Source organism: Erpetoichthys calabaricus, chromosome 13, assembly GCF_900747795.2.
Source record: "Erpetoichthys calabaricus chromosome 13, fErpCal1.3, whole genome shotgun sequence".
NCBI lineage: Eukaryota > Metazoa > Chordata > Cladistia > Polypteriformes > Polypteridae > Erpetoichthys > Erpetoichthys calabaricus.
Genome location: NC_041406.2, coordinates 33786935 through 33812365, shown reverse-complemented (window position 1 = coordinate 33812365; position 25431 = coordinate 33786935). Strand labels below are relative to the sequence as shown.

The window sequence follows — 25431 nt, the reverse complement described above, 5'->3', positions numbered from 1 at the left end:
GGAACTTTGCTGGGCGCGCCAAATTCTCTCTCCCTCTGTATACTACATTGAAGAAGCACAGAGAACACAGGGACATGTAAGTAAATAGATGTCTGTTTGACATGTATTAGTAAAATTCGAAAATGGCACAACAAAACCAGAAAAACAACGTACATAGGAGCGCCAGAATAAAATAATTATCCGGTTACCCTGCCAAATGCAGAGCGAGCGAAGCAACAGCTGCAGCTGCAGCTTTTGCTGCAGGCGCAGGCACTGGCACTGTTGACCGGCATTGTTGATTAAAAGATAAACGTGTTTACTTTTTCTGAGTTCCACTGCTAGATTTATTTTACTTAATGCATTTACATGTAAGGTTCATGATGAAAATTTTACGATGCTGCACGCACTCTCAAAAAAGATCATTAAATGCATCTACACTTCACGGGCTGGCAGAGGCTGTTTAAAGCCGTCTGTCACCCTTAGTAAGTTGAGTGAACCCGTGTCTGCAACTGAAATCTCACGTTGCTAAACTAGCGTAGCCATTTGTTAGTGGAGGATACTACAAGCGTGGCACTTCAATCCACACTGACTGGACGTATTTAACCTTGTGTACCATTAAAAATAATTTTCATATGCATGTTAACAATTGTGCCATTCTAATTTGTACATTCGTTGGATTAAAGCGTCTCCTAAATAAACAGAATGATTAGTTGTTGTTTTTGATTTACAAATAGATTAGTACGTTTGGGTTTTGGTTAAAACAAAATATTTTTAGAATAAATAATGTTAAAAATCAACACTGAAGTTTTTGGATGGACCTGAACATTGAATATTTAGTGACCCATCTGTTTTTTTTTCAGTTCTGAAATCCAGTTCAGGGTCCTGGAGGGTTGTAGCCTGTTCCATCAGCATAGATAAATGGGGGCTCAAACACTATTTTCTGGAGCTGTATTGGGGTAACCACTCTGCCATTGTACTGCTCACCATCTGGTAATCAGAGCTAAAATACAGAGGGAGCTACAGACTTTCCTCAGACCAACAGCAGATCAGTATGCCAGTCCATTTAAGGGAATATACACACTAGTATAGTCAAAATCACAGTGGTAGGAGAAATCCCCTCCATTGACATGAGAAGAACCTGTAAACCCTTTGTAGAACACTGAGAACCATTTAACTGCTTTAAAAATGAAATGAATCCCTGAATGTGTGTGGATATTATTTATGAGTACTATACATTTGTTTTTTTTGGTTATCATCTTGGGTAAATTACTGGGATTTGGTCATTGGTCCTGCTGCTGCCCATGTGGTTTTTCATATGAATAACTTGCTGGATACTTAGTTTTTTTTCCTCAGTTCCCAAATATGAGCTTCTTATATTAATTTGCAACTCAGAGGTGACTCTTTGTGGGTTAGTGTGGCCTATAATGGATTGGCATACATTCAAGGGTTGGTTATTATTACTGCTTACTTTTTTGCTGACACCTTTCTCCAAGGAGATTTACAACATTTGTGATAGAATTGGTTACCTTTCTTTTGCTTCTCCATTTGCAGCACAAGCAGATGAAGAGACCTGCTTATGGTCACACAGTGTCAGTAGCAGGATTTGAACTTTCAGCCTTAGGATTTAAAATCCAAAGCCTTAACTGCTATGCCACACTGCCTGGTTCCAGTCATTTTCCTGATGCTACTAAGAGGAACACCAATTCCTTCTTTTTGCTTTTATTTGTTTGGCATAACTGTGGCAATTACAGAAAGAATCAGCTTAGCCTTTGCATAAAATCATCATATCACAGCACATGTTTCCGTATTTCTACATCAGCTTGCAGTAGGTTCATTGCTTAGAATGATCTTATGGTTAGTCCGTGGATCGTTCTGGTACAATGACTTAGCCATTAAAGCCTGCTTCCTTTTTTGGGTTCTTGTACCTAGATAACAATTACAATTTTAGGACTTAAAAGAAATGGTTAAAACATAGTTTGGTGTCTAGTTTCAGGATAATGGTCTCTTGTCATGACTCATATCTAAGTGAACAATGGGCAATACAGAATTTGTAATTAAAAATACCATGGTGTTAAGTTTTTGTTGATGGGTTTTTATTCATTACAAGTTTATAATTTAGGATGGATCGTTACAATGACCTCAAAATCTTGTTGAAGAAATGGGAGTCATCTTTTGTTCAGGAGCATAAACGGAAGCCCAATAAGGTAATTGCTACTGGAGTGCTGCTCTTCTGCTAGTTGAAGAGATGAACATTGTGTATGATTTTATTTATCTGTTTGGTTTTATAGGAAGACATAGACAGCGCTTCACAAGAGATAAAAGGTGAGTTTAGCTTGACGGAACCATCTTGTTTGAAAGTTGCGTTTTTGTTAACTTTATTCATAAATCTTTACCTTTTTATTTTGATTTGATGATATTTGTGAATTTGCCTTTAAAATTCTATACAATCTTGTGTTACAATCTGGTTTACATTCCCCAGCCTCCCTTTGAAGAGGCTCCATCTAGTATTTGGTACTTCAACTTAACATAATTTAAAAAGCATTAAAATACTTTAAATAAACATACAGTACTTATCTTTCTTTAGTGTTTTGTTTATCTAGACATGAATTGTGTGAACCCACTTTTTCACAACAAGGTTAGAGGGATTCAAAGCCTTCTCTTTCAGCACTGGGTGACTACAGAAACTATAAGTCTGTAAGATGTCAGTCCAATGCAGAATTTGTCTGCGCACATACACACTCATATTTACTTGCACTGTTTCAGTTTCCTGACAACTTACTCTGTCCATTTTTGGAGTGTAGGAGGATTCCCAAGTGGACATGGAGAGACTTTTTTTGTCACAAAAAATGACTTTCACTTAAAATCTTGTGTTTTCACCTTCAATAATATTATTGGTTACATCTGACAACCATCCATTCATTATTCAACCCGCTATATCCTAACTACAGGGTCACGGGGGTCTGCTGGAGCCAATCCCAGCCAACACAGTGCGCAAGGCAGGAAACAAACCCCAGGCAGGGCACACACACAAGTGCCCACACACCAAGCACACACTACGGACAATTTAGAATCGCCAATGCACCTAACCTGCATGTCTTTGGACTGTGGGAGGAAACCCACGCAGACACGGGGAGAACATGCAAACTCCACGCAGGGAGGACCCAGGAAGCGAACCCGTGTCTCCTAACTGCGAGGCAGCAGCGCTACCACTGCGCCACTGTGCCGCACATCTGACATATCCTATTTTCAGCTTTCATATTAGCAAGAACTGAAATTGTAAACACTTTAAAATTCACTATATGTTGTATATACCATTGCTTTCTCCCCTTGCTTTTGCAAGATTTCCTTGAAGCATGGCCCTGTTTGTCACCGTGCAATTTTCTGCTCTTGGGCTTCTCTAACCTGGAAACCAGGTACTCCATCAATCCTTTGAGAGGCAGCATTGATATTTTACGGTGTAAAGTATAAAATGTTATTTCCTTTGCTGCTTAATTTATTCTTGATTTAAATGCCACATTACCACAACAGACTAAAATGGTAACATAAAATAATTGCAAACTTTTGTAGTTGGTAACACATTAAAGCACATTCTCAAATCTGCTTTAACCAATTTGGGGTGAGGGCCACTACACTTGGGGTTCGGCAGTAAATAGTCCAGAATAAGGTACCAGTACATCAGAGGGTCCACTCAAGCAGACCCATACTTGCTTAAGGACAATATAGATTTGTCAGTTAACCTAACCTGCATTCCTTTGGGAAGGGAAATCCAGGAACACCCAGAGGAAATCCACACAGACCTTGGGAGACCCACCTCTTTTCTGTTCCATTCTAGTTTACACTGTGCTTTTACAGCTTTCCAAACTGTTTGTTTCATGTCATTTTTATTTTTTAACATTTTGTCAGTAATTATGTATAAAACACTTGGTTTATGATTGGTAGTGTATTTTATAAAATTACATTAAACTGACCTAAATTACTTCTGGGTTTAGGGATCACCCCAAATGGTCAGATATTGTCTTGCAGTAGTGGCCTTCACTAATCCTGATCCAAACTACATTTTTAATCTTAAGATGTATAAGGAGTATGAGAAACTTGAGGTCACTCTTTCAGTATCTGGGCAGCAGAAACTATGCACTCCAAGTGCACTCTACTTATTTAAAAATTGTGGTGGTAACCCCACCATACATGTGGTCTTTTGACTTAAGATTCAAGCAAAAGTCTACTTAATTCCTTTCTCCTATTTGTGAACCCATTCTCAGAATTCCAGCTATTCTCACACAGACTGATAATTGTAGCCGCTTTCTTTGCTTTGTGCTGTCAGAAACCTTTTCCTTTACCTAGTGCTTACAGTCGGCCATACCACATACACTTCAGAACAGGTCATCCACCTGAAGCTAAGCATGTTCAGGCCCAGCCAGCCCTCTGCTGCTAGACGAGGTGTTGGTGAAGCCAGCAGAGGGTATTTACCCCATGGTCTGTATGTGGATCCCAATGCCCCAGTCCAGTGACGGGGACACCGTACTATAAAAATACCGCCATCCTTCAGATGAAATGTAAAACCGAGGTTCTGACTCTCTGTGGTCACAAAAGATGCCTGGGCATCCTTCGTAAAGAGTAGGGTGAATCCCGATGTCCTGGTTAAAATGCCCTTCATGGCCTAGTCATTCTGGCCTCCTAATCACCCCCTGTCTCTGACTACCTTTCTGTCTCACCCCTCACCACCTAACAGCTAATGTGTGGTGAACATCCAGGTGAATACCACACATTAGTGGTGGCTGAAGTGGCTCCCCACTCACTATGTAAAGTGCTTTAAGTAGTGAGAAAAGCGCTGTATAAATGTAAAGAATTAATATCATTAATAGTCCGACAACTACATGCTGACATCACCTGCAGACCAGCTGTTAGAGAAATCTTTATTAGTTGTATCATCATGTTCTAGATCGTTCAAGCCATTTGAAGTTCTCTTTGGGTTTACTCCATCTTGCAGAATATGTTACCAAGGCTAAGTGTAAACAAGAACTCTTAAAATACCCTGTTTAAATGTATATTTTTATTTGCTTTGTAGAGTTGTACAGAGAATACAGAGCACTCAAAATGACAAGAGAAAATGCAGAAAATGAAAAAATGACAGCATCCAATAGTGGAATATCCAAGCAAGATGATGTGGTAAATTAAAAGCATATTTGTGAAATTTAGATCAGTGTTGGATAATCTGCCTCTCTGTTTAATAATTTTTCTAGCAAACTTAATGGAAAGATATTTACAATACTTGCAACAATTCTAAATGAAGAAGTGTTAATATTTCTACTTGAGTCCACTGAATATACATCAATGACCATCAGCTGGTGGCCTGCGGGCTACTTCTGGCCCACTAAAGCCTCCCATCCGGTCCGCAAAAAAATTAATCAATTAATGAATAAAGAAAATGTTAAGAGGGGAAAATGCGCTATGCTATTTAGAATATTTTATTTAGAATATTAAAGCCATTCCAAAACATTTGAGATATAGCCTATTAATATAATTTCATTAGGTTTACATACCGAAAATAGGTGTGTTCCACCCCAGGTTCTAAAGAGTTGTAAATCTTTCAGTATATTATGAATTCTGCCTTTTATGAATGGAATGCGGCTTGTTCTTGTGAAAGAGTATGGACAAACTCATAACTCTCATTTAACATTTTGGTGTATTTGTTTAACATTATTTAACAATTAATTTTTTTCCCACATGCACAATAACAAACAAAACTGCAGTCAAAGCAGAAAAGAAATTTGGTTTAGTTGATATCACATGTAGTACTTGTGTGTTGCACCATGTTAGCCATTATGAATGCAATGAGAAGCAAAATGACTGAAGAAGGGTCCTGAGCTGTCTTGAAAACTTGCACATTGTAATAATTTATTTAGTCAATAAAAGGTGTTATTTTGCTTGATTACTTAATATCACATTATAAAACAAAAGAGCATGTCAAATTTCTGTTTTTTTGTGACAACAGAACATGGATATGAATTAATTAAACAGACATTTGTTAGTTTCCAGAAATGTTGCTTTCAAGAGAGTGAACAGATTGGTTCAATGCTGCTTCCTGCAAGGTATCGTCTGTGCGACAAATAATCGTTTAATCAACCATAATTTAACAATGGACCCTATTAATAAAATCTTAAGGCTGAAATACTCACATTTGGTTAATGGGAGAAATTACATTTCCCCTCTGACACCACCTTCTTAACATCAGGCTTGACAGTTGTTAGGCTTATTCACAAGCAGTCCTCCAAAGACTGGTTTGACAGTCTGTTCATTTTTGAGAACGCAGATTTGCATGAAACTAAAGTATCTTGATTGCCTAACTGCATTCATCACACAGATCTAAGCTAGTAAAAATAACATTAATTTTGTAAGAAAGTGAACATTTTAAACAATATCTAATTATGCTGAATAAATTAATTTTGTTTGAAAGTCTGGCCCCCACAGTGTCACAATGCCAAAATTCTGGCCCTTGGACAAATGTAGTTGCTGACCTCTGATCTACATCGTACCTCTTTTATGATCACACTTCCTTAGTTATGTATTGTTTAGTGAAGAGTATGATTTTATTGAAACCTGCAGAGCTCTTGTGATATATCTATTTGCAGATAGCTGACTCTGGTTGTTGGGGCTCCCATCTTAACCGAGTCAATACGCCATCAACAAAGTTAACTTCCAAAGAGAGGGACTCGCTTAAAGTTTCATCTCTGTATTATGGAATGAAGTTGAAATTAAACATGGGCACATTAACTAAGGTAATAAAATGTTTTTGTTTTCTCAATATACTTTGTGTTTTTTATATATATACAGTATATAAATATTTATTTATTTTTTTTTTTTTTAAAGGATGACTTTGCATTGTGAGTGGGCTATTTCAATTGCAACATGGTACCGAATAATGCATACACATCTTGAAATTCATTACATTTTGATTAAAAGATCTGCAGTGCTTGAAAATACTGTGTATCTGTATTTTTCTCTATATGTAGAGGTGGCTTGTTTGGCATCTCATTACTAAGGTTAAACTGTGGCTTATTGCTGTAGTTACAAAGTCCAGAAATTACAATGTAGCACAGACAAAACTTAAATTAACATGCTTTTTAATGAGGATAGTAACACCTGAAATTCTCATTTTAGGTTTTGTTTTTGCTGCCTTTTAATATCTACAAATTAAAATGATGGATATTTCCCTTGTTCCTTGATCCATCTGCTGCTGACTTCTTTCTGCTACTGGTTTAATATACTGCAGAGTTGAAATAAGTCTAAACCTGTCTCTGTAGCAATGCTGTCAAGACAGAAAGCTGTCCTTCATGGGACCAAAATTTAGGACATGAATTTTACTTACCCTCTTGAAGTGAAAATAATTAGATAGTCAGTAATTATTTATCTGTGTCTGAGATCTAACTAAATTCATTTTAGACATTCAGATACTCTAGTTATATGAACTTAAGGGTTTTATCTTTTATTGTACATTTCCTTATTTTCAGGATAGACCAACATCTCTGAAAAAGTCATTTACTCCAAAGAGAACCTTAAAGAAATCACCAGAAATGAGCACAAATACAGCTACTGTGGAAAGTCCACCATTGTGTGTGCCAAACCCAAGTATTTGTACCGCTCCTCTAAGTTGTTCTAGAGTTCCATCCTTGAGTACTGAGGAAGAAGATCAACCATTGCAAGGTTTAAATGTGGCTAAGATCATCTCACCTCTTACTTGTTCAAAGAAGGAGGAAAAAGCCCAGCGGTTACACAATTCAATGATAAAAAGGCTGTCTTCATTAGATTCAGGTTGGCTGGAGCGTTGTCAGGTGTTTGCTAAAGTGGAGCAGGAGGATGAGATGCCAATTGGAAACATGGCAAATGGAAACTTAAATGCAGAATATAGTAAAAAGAGCAACCTTTCTAACCATTTAGTAATGTCTTCTAAGGAAGATGCAGTAGATCAAGTTCCTGAAATACCGAAAGAACAGGTATGCTCATTAAATCATACAGAAAGCAAAGAGAAAGAGGGCTCTGTTAATGGTTTCCAAAAAACACCAAGTGATCACAAAACTGAGAAAGTTACCAAGTCCAAATATGTAGAAAATATGCATGAATATGAATTTAATGAGGACGAGCATCCACTTTCTACTGACAGTAAGCAGAATTCTGGAAATGCAGAGTTTGAACAGGAGACCCAAGAAACACAGAAAATTGGTAAAGAAATACATAGTGCAGTTGTCAGTGAAACAGAACAACCAAGAAAGGAGATAAGAAAAATAAACAAAAAAAGGCGAAGAGTAGAGGAAACTGTCAACTCTTTAGAACCTACATCTGTCCCCAAGAAGAGAAAAACAACAAAAGGCAGTCCAGTTTCTACAGTGGGAGAGAAATGCAGCAAACCAAAGGCCGATAGGAGATGTGGATCCAAAGACGTCACTGAGGAAAGTAGCATTGCAGAGAAACTGAAGCTGGACCAAACACATTCCATAGAGAATATTTTTGGAGAACTTGAGGATGAAGCTGAGGCCATGAAAAACAGCAATACACATGCAAGTAGGGGAAGAAGGTAAAGTGTAATGGTATATTATAACTTATTTTGAATGGTATTAAGGGAATATTGGTGGCCTCTGTAGGTATAGATATGCTTTACCTTATTATGGTATACTTAGCGTATATACAGTATTTATCACATGACACCAAGGATTCCAAATATGAGCTTCATATACCCTAAGTTCTTGTCTATAAGCCGCGGCTTATCTAAGGAAAAAAGTTGTGAAAATGAAAAAATAGAATATCGGCTTATACAGTAATCCCTCCTCCATCGCGGGGGGTTGCGTTCCAGAGCCACCCGCGAAATAAGAAAATCCGCGAAGTAGAAACCATATGTTTATATGGTTATTTTTATATTGTCATGCTTGGGTCACAGATTTGCGCAGAAACACAGGAGGTTGTAGAGAGACAGGAACGTTATTCAAACACTGCAAACAAACATTTGTCTCTTTTTCAAAAGTTTAAACTGTGCTCCATGACAAGACAGAGATGACAGTTCTGTCTCACAATTAAAAGAATGCAAACATATCTTCATCTTCAAAGGAGTGCGTGTCAGGAGCACAGGCTGTCAGAAACAGAGAGCAAAGCAAACAAATCAATAGGGCTGTTTGGCTTAAGTATGCGAAGCACCGCGGCACAAAGCTGTTGAAGGCGGCAGCTCACACCCCCTCCGTCAGGAGCAGGGAGAGAGAGAGACAGATAAAAACAAAGAGTGAAAAATCAATACGTGCCCTTTGAGCTTTTAAGTATATGAAGCACCGTGCAGCATGTCGCTTCACTAAGCAGCTGCACACAGAAGGTAGCAACGTGAAGATAATCTTTCAGCATTTTTAGACGAGCGTCCGTATCGTCTAGGTGTGCGAACAGCCCCCCTGCTCACACCCCCTACGTCAGGATCAGAGAAAGTCAGCGCAAGAGACACAGAGAAAAGTAAGTTGGGTAGCTTCTCAGCCATCTGCCAATAGCGTCCCTTGTATGAAATCAACTGGGCAAACCAACTGAGGAAGCATGTACCAGAAATCCGCGAACCAGCAAAAAATCCGCGATATATATTTAAATATGCTTACATATAAAATCACAATTTAAATGACCGCTACGCGCGCGTGTTGACTCGGCGACGCCCAGAGCAGAAAATACGCGCTCCGGCCGCTCCAACCGCGCCATGCGGGGAGTGAGAGAGACGCCAATATCTCACACTCTCTCCCCCCTTAAAGAAATTAAATGGGTGCGAGTGAGACCACTGACCTCCCTCCCTTCTATTAGTTATAGGTTATAGTACGTTCGGCTTATCCATGAGTCCGGCTTATCTATGATAAGATTTTATTTTAAAAATTCGTATGATTTTTGGTCTCCGGCTTATACACGAGTCCGGCTTATAGACAAGAACCTAGGGTAATATAAATTATGTGTATATTATTATAAATTAAATTTAATAGAAAAGATTTAGTAGAATCAAGTAGTTTTTCTGGTCAAAATGTACATGCGATTTAAATGCAGATGTCCAGTATGCTGAAACGCTATGGTGAGTTCTAATTAAGTATTTTGACATAGCTTGTTAAGTTATTAATAATGCAGGTCTTATTTTGTGTTGCAGCTTGCACATTTCTGTTGTGCTAGTACTTGTTATTAACAGAATTCTTATGTCTGGTTCATAAAATGGGGAACAATAGGACAAGATATTATAGGAAAATTAGCTAGACAGAAAGATCTATGAACATTTTAACCAGATGGAAAATATTCCCCTTATCTTGATGTGTCCTTCCCACTCCAAGACAATGCATACATACAAGATTTCACATAGATAGATAGATAGATGCTTTATTAATCCCAAGGGGAAATTCACAATTTCACATTTCTACAGTTACTCGTGCAAAAAATAAATCTGAGTTGATAAAGCTTTTCTGGCAGTTGCTTTTGTATACTCTCTGATATCAAACACAGTATGATAGCAAAAATGACCTCATTAGTGTGTGTCATATGATGTTCATTTTATTTTGTCGGTTGGAGCATCGGTTTGAATGTGGTGAAAGTTCATGTGCATTTGTTGAACTTAATTCTCAACTGCTGCTGCTAAATTACAAGGAAATTAGTGGTAATAGTTTGTAAGAGGAATGTTTGATGAAGTGAAAGGCTGCATTCCACCTGTATTTTCCACTAAGATGTGTTTGCTGCAGTGTTTGGTGTATAGAAGTTGGGAATTTGTTTGGGAAATATAGAGCAAATGCTTAAATATTTCCATTTACTTATATCACCGTATTGCTAAAGTAGGTTGCATTTTTATTAACATTTTTTTTGTCTAGTCCTTTTATATGATCAACAAAGCTGTTATTTAGGCTATTTTCACATCACATTAAAGTAGTACATATACTGTACATATTAGAGTATTACTTAAGGTGAAACTGTGGAGGAGCAATGAGCATCTCTGCTTCGCAGCCCCAGGGACCATTTTAAATTTCTGGAGAGCAGGAGTAAGGGCCTGTTGTGGCACCTTTGAGAGCAAGCTAATATCTAGTTCTGTTAATTTCATTGTAGGGCAGCATCCCACACATACATATAGCTCCTCATAAGGAAACATCTAACAAAGAATCTCAATTTATAGTAACCAGACTTTACAATACAGAAGTGGAAAATACTTTAAAGGTGAGGTTCATCATTAATGTAGAAAAATGCAGTCAGTGATTTGATGCTCTGAATCTTCTGTGCAAGGATAACACAAGGAAAGAAACTGTACAGTGTTTTTTTTTTATCATTGTCCTGATATTTCAAACTTAAACCAGTTAATAATTGCATGAAAGGCATTGGTATAGTAACTGGGAAGAGCCAGAGATTTGGGGCCTTTCTGATTCAGCTGTAGAGGATCCCTGAGACGGCCCATTTTCATTTAGACCAGTGCCTTCTTTTAAATGGATATTGATAAAAATTGAATATACTATTGAATTATATTAAGGGGGAAGCAGGTATGATACATGTACAGTATGTTCTGTTAAGCTAGGTTTGAAATAATTAGGCAGACATTGTTTTAGTTTCACCCATTATTATGTTATCACTGAACTGTCAGGGAGCACGGTGGTGCAGTGGTAGCTCTGCTGCCTGGCAATAAGGAGACCTGGGTTCGCTTCCCGGGTCCTCCCTGCGTGAAGTTTGCATGTTCTCCCCATGTCTGCATGGGTTTCCTCGGGATGTTCCGGTTTCCTCCCACTCTCCAAAGACATGCAGGTTAGGTTCATTGGCGATCCTAAATTGTCCCTAGTGTGTGCTTGGTGTGTGGGTGTATGCATGTGCTCTGAGCTGGGCTGGCGCCCTGCCCAGGATTTGTTCCTGCCTTGTGCCCTGTATTGGCTGGGATTGGCTCCAGCAGACCCCTGTGACCCTGTAGTTAGGATATAGCGGGTTGGAAAATGACTGACTGACTGAACTGTCCAAAAGTTCTGTTCAGTTTCATACAAATATAAAGTATAGTTGTTTGCTTTATACACCTAAATAAATAGGTTATTTTGATGAAGAACATAAGAGTAATTTACAAGAAAAACAAAAGAAATTTGAGAAGACAATTTCATCAATCAAGCTTATTTAGTTAGCTAATATTTAAGCTGTCTTAATATCTCATCAAAACCATTTTAAAATTGTTAGTTTCAGGTTCAATTATGTGATTTAATAATTTATTCTAGATTTTCATGACCCTGTGAGTGAGGGGGAAAAAATGTTTCCAGGCTTCCGTGCTAAATGCAGTTCCCCTTAATTTTCAACCCTTGAGTGTATGAGTCACTGTTTAAGTTGTAGAAGTCTGCTGGATTAACTTTATTGATGCCTTTACGAATACTGAAAGCCTGGATTAGGATTCCACATAATGTTTTGTGCTCAAGACTATAAAGGTTTAATTCCGTAAACCTCTCAGAATAGGAGGTACGATTGCTGCTTTCTGCATAGCTTGTCTGGCCTCTATATCTTTTTTTGTAGCGTGATGATTGGAACCACAAACATTTCTTCAGCTGCAGTTTCATTACATCATTAATAGAATATGAACATAATATAGTGTGATTTTATATTCCATTTAAAATGTAGCCCAACCTTTTATTGACCTTTTTAATTGCCTAAAAAAGAATGTTGCGTCAGTGTAAATTCGCAAATCCTTTTTAGAGGTTGCTGCTGTGGTTCAGCATCATTCATCTTGAATTTACTATTAATGCTTATTTTGCCAGCATTTACAGTTAAAGACCTTCTGAATGTTTTCCCAGTTTTGAAGATTGCCCAGGTCTACTTTAATATATCTATACTAATAAAAGGCAAAGCCCTCACTGGCCCACTCATCACTAATTCTCCAACTTCCCGTGTAGGTAGAAGGCTGAAATTTGGCAGGCTCATTCCTTACAGCTTACTTACAAAAGTTAAGCAGGTTTCATTTCGAAATTCTACGAGTAATGGTCGACAATGTCCGCCATGTTAAACTTTCTTATTTATGGCCCCATCTTCACGAAATTTGGTAGGCGGCTTCCCTGCGCTAACCAAAACCGATATACGTACTTATTTCGGTGGTATGACGCCACTGTCGGCCGCCATATTGAACTTTACAACGGTCTTTGTTACTTATGAACCCATCTTCCAAGAAATTTGGTACGCGGGTTCCCAACGCTAACTGAATCCTATTTATATACATATATACGTCCATAGCCTGCAATTCGGTCGCCGTGTGAGGCGGCGTTGGGTCCACCATTCCCACGCCTCCCACGTAGTTGGCTGCCTGCCTATATAAGGCCGTCCGTCGCTCCGGTCTCTTCATTCCCTTCCTTGCTTTGCCATGGTATTCACGTCTCCCTGCTGATAACTGCAGCCTTTTTATTTAATCCACAGCTTCTCCTCTGTTTTATTGTTCGTTTATTACGATTATAGTTATTGTGTAGGTATTTTAGACTTAGTTTACATTGTTCAGGTACCCATTTCCTTTATTGTTCCAACCGTACCCCCATTAACATGTCTATCGAGGTGATCACCATTGATCAAAGAACTGTAACTTACCGAGTGGTTTCCATGCCCGGAGATGGTGCCTGCCTTTTCCATTCTCAGTGTTACATATTGCACAGCCATATCAGGCTCACTGTTGATTTCCGAAGGAACATTGTGTCTTATGTATTGAATGACTGGGACAAGTTCAAGGTGTGGACTGATGACGGTACAGGAGATAATTATACTATACAGGAGCACTATAAAAGTGAAATGCTTAAGCCCTTCACCTATGGTTCTGCATGTAAGTTGATGGCTGCCGCTGAATTGTTCGGTTGTCGCTTTCAAGTGTACCGAAATGGCCAAATATTTAACACCTTTGGACAACCGCCAATGCCTCTTAAACATCTTAGATTCACAGGTGACGATATGAGTAGTGGACACTTTGATGTTTATGAATATTTAAACTCTCAAAATCTGGATGCGAAGTTATCGATGAAACCCATTTCAATTCAAACGCCTTCAATTTCCAGTAAGGCTCTGCTTCGCAATGACAATTAAGTCTCAGGGACAGACCCTACAAAAGGTTGGCATTGATTTGAGGCAAGATTGCTTTTCACATGGCCAACTATACTTTGCATGCTCAAGAGTAAGCCCAGCGCACAGCTTGGTCATATTACAACTGGAGGGCCGAACTGACAACGTGGTATACAAAGAGATCCTTAACAAATAATTATTGGTATATTTTCCCTCAGTTTAAAAAGGTTTACTTTTCTTCTTAATAAAAATTTTAAAGCAGTACTTCACCGCTGTGAAGTGCGGGTATTTTGCTAGTCTTTATATATAATACGTTCCCGTGGCTCTTCGTTTGTCTGTCCTGGATTTTAAATCACCTGTAGCTCACAAACTGTTTGACCTATTGACCTGAAATTTGGTAGACATATACTACGTGAAGTCTGCTATACGTGATGATTGACCTCCAAGGTTATTCCTCTTTTTATTTTATTTTATTGTAGAATCAACTCTCAGCAGCGGCCAGTAGGGCGGCTGTGCGGCGCATGCATACGGCCGCCATTCTCATCCCTTCCACGTTCGCCGTCCCTTCCCCTACCTCTTCATATCTTAAGTGTTCAATCTGCCTCAAGAATGATTTAAGTGCCAGCTTAAGTGAAAAATGAAAGAAAATGTACTAAGTAATTGCAACACAAACACTGACTTGATCAGTTGTAACGCGAAAAGATGCCGACGAAAGAAGAGAAGAAGCAGGCTGCTAGGGTGGAGAAAAGAAGAGCTGCTCATGAAACAGCAAGAGCATCAACCTCTGAGCAAACAAATGCGAAATGTACAGAGAAAGAGGATGAAAACTATGAATGCTCAATTCAAGTGTATTTACTGCACGATAACCGTTACTGGTATAAAATATTATCCTTTTTGCTACCTCCTCAGTGTTTGCTGTTTCATCAGTTTTACTGTTATTTACTTGCACATTCAGCCTAAAATTGGAAAGAGTAGTGATCCACCCACAGGACCCTTAGGGACTCCACTGATGGCCTTTTCTAATCTGTCTTCAGGTGATCAACCAACTTGGCCATTTCAGCATTTGTTGACAACTAGCTGTAAATGTTATTAGTATTTCAGGCTTTTATGTACAGCATCTAACATACTATGCTTCCGTTACATCGTACTAATATGCTGCTATGTTTTGCTGGGTACAATATGCAAGTTTTTTGAACTGATTGATTGTGTTTCACAGTGTTTAATAGCAGCTAAATTATTTGAAATTGTAATCATCATACAACTGTAAGATGACATTAGTTGAGCATCAGGGTAAAGAGGCATGGAGCATAAATGTTAGCATGAACACATCTAAGTCACTAGCAGCATTGTTTGGATTTTGTTTCGGTGATATGAGATGGGCAGGAGGAGAGCATGGGGACATTATTGAGAGGCAAAGGTTCATATATTTACTGCTAAAACAGCAAAGGCAAGAGGACAAGGCCAAAATCTAGGTAAAAGTCACCTTGTATAAAGGCATCAGCCAAATATAAGTAACAATAGATATAAATGCATTGGCAAAATTTCAGTGGTACTTTTGAGAAAAATACAAAACAAGCACCTTTGGAAATCAACTTAATTAGTGATGCTTGGTGAATTCTAAGATGCTGCTTAAATATACAACCAGAACATTCCGAGACTCTCTTAATCCAGTTTATGGTTACAGGAAATATACAAGCTGTTAGGTTTATACAGACTTAGGTGATAGCAATGGACATGCACTTCACTACACTATTGGTGACCACTTCCAAGTAAAAGCAAGTTTAGGCCAATATTGCTGTTGTAAGATAAATGAGCCACACTGCTGAGCCAGGACAGTCTGCCGAAGTTAGTTTTAGTTTCAAAAGGAATTCTGGAAAATATCAAATTAAGCAGAACCCTGAACTGTGCTGGCAAATTTTCCAGGGTTGTTTCCTGAATTTTTGCCTTGTGTCCAGTGCCGCTAAGAGAGGTTCCCGCTCCACACAACCCTGAATTTAATTTAGCAGGTTTGGAAATGCACAGTATCTAAGAGTGTTTTAATAGAATTCAAGTACAATAAGGTATATTCATTCTAAGATATTAAAATCTGGCCTGTTTTTCATGCATATTCTACTTATTCTCATTGGCAGCACATTTATGCTCCATGGTCCAAAGTTATAAATTTATAAATAAAAAAGGATTAGTGTTCAGTGGACAGAAGTAAACATGGTATAAATGTCTTTTACTGTAAGTGCATTAGACTAAAGATGGCTGGGGTATTGTCATGTGGTTATGTTGGGTCTTTCGCCAGTGAAATAATCTTTTTTTCCATTTCCAAAATGGCTGAGAATGTCAAGACAAGCTTCACATGAATACTTTAGGGTATTTTTATTCCCAGTCACTTTCATTTGAAACACAGTGCAGCACATTAACAGTAAAGCTTCCCTCCGTGGTAAACATAAAATGTCAGCTCACTGCAAATGTTTGTGGACATGGAAAAATACCTTAGACAAAATTTGTGGGCCTTTTAATTTTCTAAAACTTTCTAAAACTTTATTTGAATTTTTAGGGTTCCTGCTAATAACAAAAGGAAATATTTCAAATAAAAAGGAAATTACCCTGATCCTGTTTTATTCAATATTAGTGGGGGTCTTGTCTTTTACGATTATAATGAGAGAACCATATGTGATCATGGTCAGCAGCGTTGCTCTTGAGTTATTATATGTGTGATAGTCACTTATACATCATGCTGGAAACAGTCAAATTGTGTTCAAGGATGCCTTAAATATGGAAATATGTGCAAAACTCAAAGTTTAAATTTTGACCCCATTACAATATTTTATCCTGTAGTAAGTATGAAGAAAGTGAAAAGGAAATGCAGGTACTTAATATTCCAAATTAATTGGTATAGTGCTCTCATTGCATTTTTCATAATCAAAGAACTACAATTATTAATTTCATAAGTTAATCTAATATACAGTATAATGCTCAAATTCTGTGTATTTGTACTGCTACTTTACCTTCTTAATTCCTATGGAAGCAGTAAGGGTGTACTTAATTTTTCACACACTGCTACTGCAGTTTGACTTAGTTTTTGATATGTCATGTGTTGTTGTTCATCTGAGGTTGTTTTTGCCCAATTTTAAGACCTGCTAAGGACCAGATGATTTTTTTTTAAGTCCTGATACATAAAACCTTGGAATTGAAAGAGGGTGTACTTTCTTTTTCACTTAACTCTATATACTGTATATACGTAAATCCACACGGTTGGACTAAATTTTGTCATAATTTGCACACTTCATTTGATTGGGGAGGACTGTCCCAAGTTACAGGCCTGAAATGCAGGAATGGATGTATATTAAGAAATTAAATGAAGTTGACCAGACCAAACAATATCTTGGGTTCATACTTTCTGCAATGAAATAAAAGTCAAAGTAAATTTAAGAATTACGGTGTTTTATTTTAATTTGCATTTTCCATACCTTCCCAACTTTTCCTAATTTGGGGTTGTACACTGATTGGGTACCTTTTTAATACTGATTCATAATTAGCTTTAATCAATACTGGTACCTTTCCTGAGAAGGTGTAGCTGATTTCAAGAATATTCTAAATTTTTTTTTTGATTTTTCTGATCCCTGTATTAAAATATTTAAAAGTTCTTTTTCCATTTAGGCTTGGTTCCAAACCTACAGATGGAAACTTTGTTAGAATCAATCTAAAAAAGAATCTCACGTTAAAGGATTTGCACTAAAAGGAGCTGTGCTTCGTAAACAGGTATGTTGGACTTGATCTGCAGTTATTGCTTCATTGTAGTCCTGGTCTTATACATAGATATTTACCTCTTTTTAGCTTATATACATATTTATATATACGTCTACATTTTTCGTAACTGTGGAAGCTTTTAAATCTGACTGAATGACTATTGGGGAAGCAAGGATTCTGTCAAATTGAAAAAAGAGATTTCCTCATTTAATGTGCTGTCATTTGTAGTGCACCACCTGTGGAAATGCTGAAGCAGTGTATTTTATTTGTACTTGGCATACCCAGCAAAATTATTTCTGTCAACAATCCAATCCAATTTGCAGAGATTCTTGTACCAAATTCACTATTCATGTTCCTCTTTGGTGATTAGTATCATTTTGGTTTTTACATAGCTAACAGCAAATAAAGGGCAGGTTATGGAACATTCAGTTTGCAAGCATTGTCAAGTTGAAATCAAGTAGTTTGAATCGCTACAAACTAGGACAATTTCTTCAGCTCTAGCTGATAGGAAAATTTCACCAAATGAATCGAATTTCTGCAGCTAAACAAATATAGGAAATAAGTTTTTCTAGATTGTGAAAAATAAAATGATTCTATGTGCACTTGTGGGCAGACTTGTGAAAGGGAAAGCATTTCTACAAAAGGAAAAAAAACAGCTAAGTTTATTGGTATATTTACTTTTATTATTGTATTTACCAATAGTTTGTTTTTCCTGTAAAGCTGTATTTGAAAAAGGGATATGTTTTAAATTGGGTGCAACAAAGTATATCTGTTTCTCTTTTTCCAAATTTAAGATGTACATGCATAAGTTCCAACTGAAGGGTGAACGGTTTGGAGGTGCTGGTCGAGGAAGAGGAAGAGGTTTTGTTAGTAGTAGTGAAATTTGCTTTAGATGTGGTGGCACTGGGCACTGGGCTAGAGACTGCAAGGGCCGAGGTAAGTACTGTCTCTGTTTCCTGGAAGGTGATGATTAGGTTTCCCAAGTCTTTTAGGAGTTATTAATTATGTTTTCAATGTCTCTGCTTGTGTTGTAATAGATGGCATGAATGGGCTGGCATCTTGGCTGGGATGGTCTGTGGTACTTTCCCTGATTGTTAAACCAGAATAATAGAAAGACAATGGGAGTCTGCCTCCTAGGGACATACTGCATGTTCACCCAGATTGATGGATTCCAGCATACCCCTGGCTGTGCTCCCATTTGGATACCCATGGGGCTGCATGGGATATGTAGTCTGAGCAGGCACCTCTGTTGGGTCCCTCAGAGCTGCTGGAGGAAACTATTGTGAGTAAGCTCACCTGTTACCTTGGACCTCTATCCAAATGGGAAAAGTGCTTGTAAGGTATGCCTCTGACCTACCAAAAGTCCTCCCTAGTCTTTAAAAGAGTCTCCCCTCCTCAGCCAGGTGAGTCTGAGTTAGAAGCGTTGGAATACAGCATGCGACTAGAGAGGGGGAGAAGATTATTATTTGTTCTTTGTTATTGTGGTGTGTTTTGGAAACAGGTGCTGTTTCCAATCAAGGTGTCTTATTGAAGGGAGGCTTGTGTGTTAAACAGTTTTTACTTTCTTGTGTATGAAGTATAGGGAAACTATTGTAATTGTCCAAAAATTTGACCTTGAGTTTTTGATGAATCTTGATGTTTTTTGACCTACCCGAGTCTGATTTACTTTCTCGTAGGGAAAGTATTGTAATCATCCAAAAATTTGATTTTGAGATTTTGATGAATCTTGACGTTTTAGACCTCCCAGAGTATGAAAATACCTTTTTTGTAATTACATTTGTGTGTCTGTCTGTGTGTATGTGTATGTTTTTGTAAACATGATAATTTTGAGTAGACTTTCACTTAGGTCAACCAAATTTTACATACAAGTATTAGGTACAAAACGTAGATTTCTATCAACTTTTGTGCTATTTCCGTTTACTGGAAGTGGTACTTTTTTATTCATGCAGCTGCAGGGTCCGATTTATTCAGCTTTACTCCTGTAATAATTTATATGATTTGATTTGTTGTTGATTATTCTTTAATGTACATGATATAAAAATATAATAATTATCTTGCGGCTTACTCCTCAAATATCCATCTGCATATCTGAGCATACAAGAAAGTCTATTTTTTTTTTTTTTTTTTTTTTTTTTTTTTTGGGTTTGGTGTCTGAGATGCCTCCCAGTGTCCACAGTGTGCAGAGAATAAATACATCTGAATGGTTACAGAACATAATAACCAGCTTCAGAATTTTGTCTGTTTTTACAGAGAATAAATACATCTGAATGGTTACAGAACATAATAACCAGCTTCAGAATTTTGTCTGTTTTTACAATAATTGAAGTAATATCTGAGTTACTGAGCTGCACGAAACTTTATTTAACTATTTGCAGTTGCATTCTTGTAGCTTTATTTAATGTGCATGCATGACAGCTGTGTATTTGTTATAAAAGTTCATTTTAGCCTATATTAAAGTTGAGCTTTTTTTGGAAAGGGAATGATATTGCTTTCTATAAGTAGCAAACCAGTTTTTCTTCTTAATGTCTTCATAATTGCAAAAAATATTTGTATTTTTTGAGAACAGAGCCACTGTCTCACTCTAAGGTTCAATGGACTGTGTCCTGTTTAAAATACCTTCTACCCTAGAAATGAAAAATATGGGATGTCAACTAAACTTATAGTTAACCCATCCATCTATTGATTATCAAAACCGCTCATCCAAGCTGTTTTGTGGGGAACCAGTGACTGTATCAAAAGCAATGGGTGTAAGGATGGAACCAACCCTGGATAGTGTGCCAGACCATCAAAGTGTACATTCAGGTGGAAGTAATCTACATGTATGTCTGTATGATGTGGGAGAAAAACTCCATTTTTTGGAAGAAAGTGCAAATTCCTTAGAGGTAGTGCCTGGATTTGAATCTAGACTAACTTGTCTCTTATTGACCTTTGAAAATGATGCAGTCTGGTAGTTACTGTATATGCAGCACAGACTGTAAAGCATTCCTTGCCGTTTGGTTCCCATTAGTACATTGTTTTAGGCAGCAGCATAATTTAACAATTTTAAAAACAGCATTTTAAAAGGTGGTTCTTTTTCTTTTTTTCTCATTAAGCTTTGTTCATAACTGCCTATTGCCTTCTTCCCTGAGGCATGCTGTTATTGATAGGAGAGGCAAAGTTTATATTTGGAAATAATTGCTGCTATGTATAATGGTTCTGTATTATTTAAACTTCTTTTCTTTGTAGCCTTAATGATTACAAGGTTCCAGTGGTACAAATCATATCAGACATTTTAGACAGAACTAAAAACTCACATTACATCCTATGCAAACATAAAATTCAGAATGGTTTAACAGCATGGTAAGGAGAGTCTTAATTATTTAAATGTTACTAAGAAGACGTCGCCACATTGACAAAGTAATAAGGTATTTTAGGAGCTGTATGCATTAAAGTTGTCTAACTTTTAGCACCAGTTGTAAAGTTAGAAGAGCCAGATGAAAATGCTGAAGAAGCTTTTGAGTTGCCAACACTTGAAGAAGTGGCCCGTACCACAGCTACACTACGATGTGATCCTATTGGTGTGTATACTGTTATATTTAAATGTTGAGTTTATAATTTAAATGTCTGTGAAGTTTAAAGCAAAAGAGTGTATTTATTTTTTTTGTCTGACTGCACTTATCTGTATTTTCTAGTTCCTGCGCATTCTAGTCAGGAAAATGAGTCTGAAATGAAGGAGGAAGATTATGTCCTAATGAATGTGATCCGTCCTGATTATGAAAAGCCGACTCCTCCAGAAGCCATGAAACCCCTCTACCATCTTGAGGAAGATGGCAAGGTAATAGGTATGTAAACAGCTTTTGCTTTCTGTATGATTTGTATTTTTGATTGGTCTTCCAATAATTTTCATTGTTGCATAGGTATATATTAAACCATCCATCCATCCATTTTCCAACCCGCTGAATCCGAACACAGGGTCACGGGGGTCTGCTGGAGCCAATCCCAGCCAACACAGGGCACAAGGCAGGAACCAATCCCAGGCAGGGTGCCAACCCACCGCAGATATTAAACCATACATATATAAAAAGAATAAGAATTCATTAAGTTTGTTTTCTCCCAGTAAAAATGTAGTGCAAAATGGGGCCAGTATAATATAGGAGAAAAATAAAACACTAATAGATGAAAATCATGGTTAAAGTAAAAATATTTACAATGTGGTACAAAATGCAGCTCATGTTTACCCTTTTAATTAAATCCTATGTTTGAAAACACACTATTCCTCCCAATTGCACCTGCTAGGTATATCAGTCCAAGAATTCGCTCTGTGGTATCACTGCCTGCCAGCTGCAAACCAGCAGCCTTTAGGTTCTGAAGATGAACTTAGAAGATGCTCATCAGGCATAATACATGTGATATATACTGAAAACCTGTCTAGCCCTCCACTTCTACTTGTACTTTAGCCAGTTATACCAGGTGTCGATTTATACCTCATATGATCCTTTAGGACTACAGTCAATAGATGATATCCTTTAGAAAATCAAATACAACTCCTTTAATTATCTGCATGAGTTTCCTCACCTTCCCTGTCAAGGAAGTAACTTTAAATGTTCCAAGAGCCAGTTTTCCATTGCCAAGGTCCTGAATATCTGGGTTTTTCCCACACAAGCTTATTGGCCAACTACCATTGCATCTTGCCCTCCCCCATTTTGTGAGTGGTGAGCCCATGTGGTGGCTCCATGCAACTTTTTTAGACTGAAACTGTTACAGCTTTATGGGTCACCCAGCCACCAGGTGTTCACTAACAAACACCACTCCCAGGCCTTGATTTACGATTGAGGTACAGTATCTCTGTTCTGGATGAGATATTGTTAGATTCTATTAGAACATTTATAAAGTTCAGATTATGAATTGTTCTTCTGACTTTTCCCAAGTTAATTAGCTGTCAGTATACCTGTCAGGAATGCACATCACTGGACAACATATGATAGCTCTTTTTCTAACTTTTTTTTCAGCGACTCCACCAGAGGTTTATGAAGCTCTTGCTGATTTTGGTTACAAGTCATTTAGACCTGGTCAAGAACTCGCTATTATGCGGATCCTTTCAGGTAAAACTTTATCTTTTTTATTCTTGTCATAGCAAAAATGTGTGAAGAGTGGAGAGATTTTATATGGCTTGCAGAAACATATAATATTGTAGTTCTATTATTTTCATACCTCTATAGTGTACAATAGTATAGGTTTCTACAACAATGTTTAACAATAATGTTATTTTTACCTGATTTAAAAAATAATAAAAATAACATTTATTGTAAGCTCTTCTTGGGAGCTGAAACCCTTTGAAGATGGCCTGCTGACTATTCCTATGCTAAACTACACATATCTGAAAACTTAACTTATTCTGAAGCTCTCTTCTAGTATCTGATTAAGTAAGTAATCCATCTTTAAATGCTTTTTTCGGTATTCTATATATAGATATCACATTAAATCATGCGGAATGTCTTTGTCAAACGTATCCTCAAACAACATTATATCTGCTATCAGCTTGTGTACATTGAATTTATCGGTCTCCATTTTTTGTTTTAGCACATGAAATGATGCGTTTCTGGAATTAAGCCGTGCAATTTTGTACCTTTTTAATGCATTACATGTGATGAAAGTTTTTCAAATTATAGTTTGAAAAAAGGAAATCCAAATTTCTTTCCTATTATTTGTAGCTAATATGTTTGCTTCTTTTTATACTGATTTTGTGCAATCAGTAGTTAATAACTGATAGTAGTGTGATGTATAAAATATTTTTTGATTTGTTGCTAATAGGCCTGTCCACTTTAGTGGTTCTTTCTACTGGAATGGGAAAATCTCTTTGCTACCAGCTTCCAGCCTACCTGTATGCCAAAAGGTCAAAAAGCATTGCGCTAGTTGTCTCTCCATTAGTGTCTCTTATGGATGATCAGGTAAACTACAGTAAATATAGACAATTTGTCATAAAGAATTTAAAAAGGTATATTAAATATCATATAATTGAAATGCAGTATGATTCATTATTTTGAAATATAATACATACTTGCAGTAGCAGAAATTCCATGTATCCACTCTGTATAGCTGAAATTCATTACAGAGTGCAGTGTTGTCTGGTGTCTTTCTTCAGTGTTGTGGTTTTCAGTCTTGATGGAGGCTTATCCGATGGTGCTGGAGTATTACAGGGAAAGGAGTGTTCACAGCCAGTTTCCTGTAAATCTCATCATTTCTCTGTTGTCAGAATGAAGAGCTTTGTGTACACCTTAAGTAAAGAAGAAATGGACAGTTTTATTTGCAATATTATCTTACCCAATAAGTTGAAAGGGTATAGCAAAAAGTTATGAAAAAGTAATATGTTTTAGTCATAAAGTTGTTTCATTCAAACACCAGGAAGCCATATGTTGTATGTTGTTTTAACCTCTTCTAAAAGTTCACATTTACTGCCATGCATACAGAGTACAGTGAAATTCTTACTTGCATGTCTAACCGGCATATAGCATGTTGCTGCTAGACAATACCATGATCAGGAAGTGTTAATCCACATTTTCAGTTTACAATCTTGGAAAGCCAAAGGCTATCCCAAATGTAATGGGATATAGTTTATAATGATTAAGCCTTATATACTGTAGCTGTTCAAGTTACAATCTGTCTGTACAAAGTATGTTCTTGCAAGATTATTATATAACCTTTTTTATTGAAAGTAATGACTTTTCAAATGAATATCAGGATTAAACAATAGCTACAACAAAAAAAAAACAAACGTCTGGCTTATATGGTCATGCAAAAGTATTACAAATATTAATAAGATGCAGAAATATTTTACTACAGGTTTTTATTTTTTCTTTCCACTTTATCATTTTTGTAGGTTTCTGGTCTCCCCCCCAAAATAAAAGCTGCCTGCATTCATTCCAACATGACAAAAAATCAAAGAGAAGCCGCTATTGAAAAGGTGCGAGTTGTTACAGTTAGAAAAGTACAAAGCAACAATAGAGCTCGATAATGTTTCTATTTAAAAAAAAAAAAAAAAAAAATCTGTTTTTGCTTTCAGGTGAAAGAAGGCAAAGTCCACGTACTACTTCTGTCTCCTGAGGCACTTGTTGGCGGTGGACATGCTGGATCTGGCTGCCTGCCTCCTGCCGATCAGCTTCCCCCAGTATCCTTTGCATGTATAGATGAAGCACATTGTGTATCTGAGTGGTCTCACAATTTCCGGCCCCTGTTACCTTAGGCTTTGTAAAGTGAGTAATAAGCTGTGATATAATATATTTTTTTTGTTCAAATAAATCTTAAAAAAGCCATAGCATACACCTTTTTACAGGTTTAACGGAAATGAAAAGCTAAAAAGAGTGAATTAAGTTTTAACAACCATACTATGTATGTAAAAAAATATATATATGTATATTTATATACTGTATTTTAGGTGTTTATACTGTATGTATATGTGTATATATATGTTTATGTGTACATTATAAACTGTTTTGCATATTTTTGATATTTTCTTTCTCCATGCTAGGGGTAAAAGAAATGATTTTATCTTGCAGTGGTACTAAGCAAAATATTCTAGCTATCATAATAGAATATCAAAGAGGCTGTCATCTAAAGATAAGAACAAAGTGATAAGAATTTTGTATGCTGTAGTGTGTACCCCACCACAGTATGCACTTTCTTGTATTGCTACCTTTTTAATTTGTC

General features: G+C 37.1%; 2 protein-coding genes across 2 annotated transcripts in view; both read left to right on the top strand.

The window, feature by feature from the left end:
* Positions 1-4: 4 nt before the first annotated feature.
* LOC114664109 (ATP-dependent DNA helicase Q4-like) lies at positions 5-18677 on the top strand. The gene is made up of 8 exons (XM_028818082.2): positions 5-76; positions 2099-2183; positions 2268-2301; positions 5045-5145; positions 6609-6755; positions 7488-8548; positions 17659-17760; positions 18543-18677. Coding segments are annotated over exons 1-7 (1509 nt in total). The 5' UTR covers positions 5-74; the 3' UTR covers positions 17738-17760; positions 18543-18677.
* The window catches only part of recql4 (RecQ helicase-like 4), a 40861-nt gene continuing 33978 nt past the window's right edge, over positions 18549-25431 (top strand). The window contains 8 exon segments of the mRNA XM_051936046.1: positions 18549-18684; positions 21195-21305; positions 21420-21569; positions 22737-22829; positions 23539-23675; positions 24605-24688; positions 24788-24952; positions 24954-24977. Coding sequence (XP_051792006.1) covers positions 18549-18684; positions 21195-21305; positions 21420-21569; positions 22737-22829; positions 23539-23675; positions 24605-24688; positions 24788-24952; positions 24954-24977 — 900 coding nt within the window.

Excerpts from the sequence above, each read along its gene's own strand:
- LOC114664109 (XM_028818082.2), top strand. Across the intron at positions 2,302-5,044 it reads CGCTTCACAAGAGATAAAAG|AGTTGTACAGAGAATACAGA; the intron begins GTGAGTTTAGCT and ends TTTGCTTTGTAG. Across the intron at positions 5,146-6,608 it reads TATCCAAGCAAGATGATGTG|ATAGCTGACTCTGGTTGTTG; the intron begins GTAAATTAAAAG and ends ATCTATTTGCAG.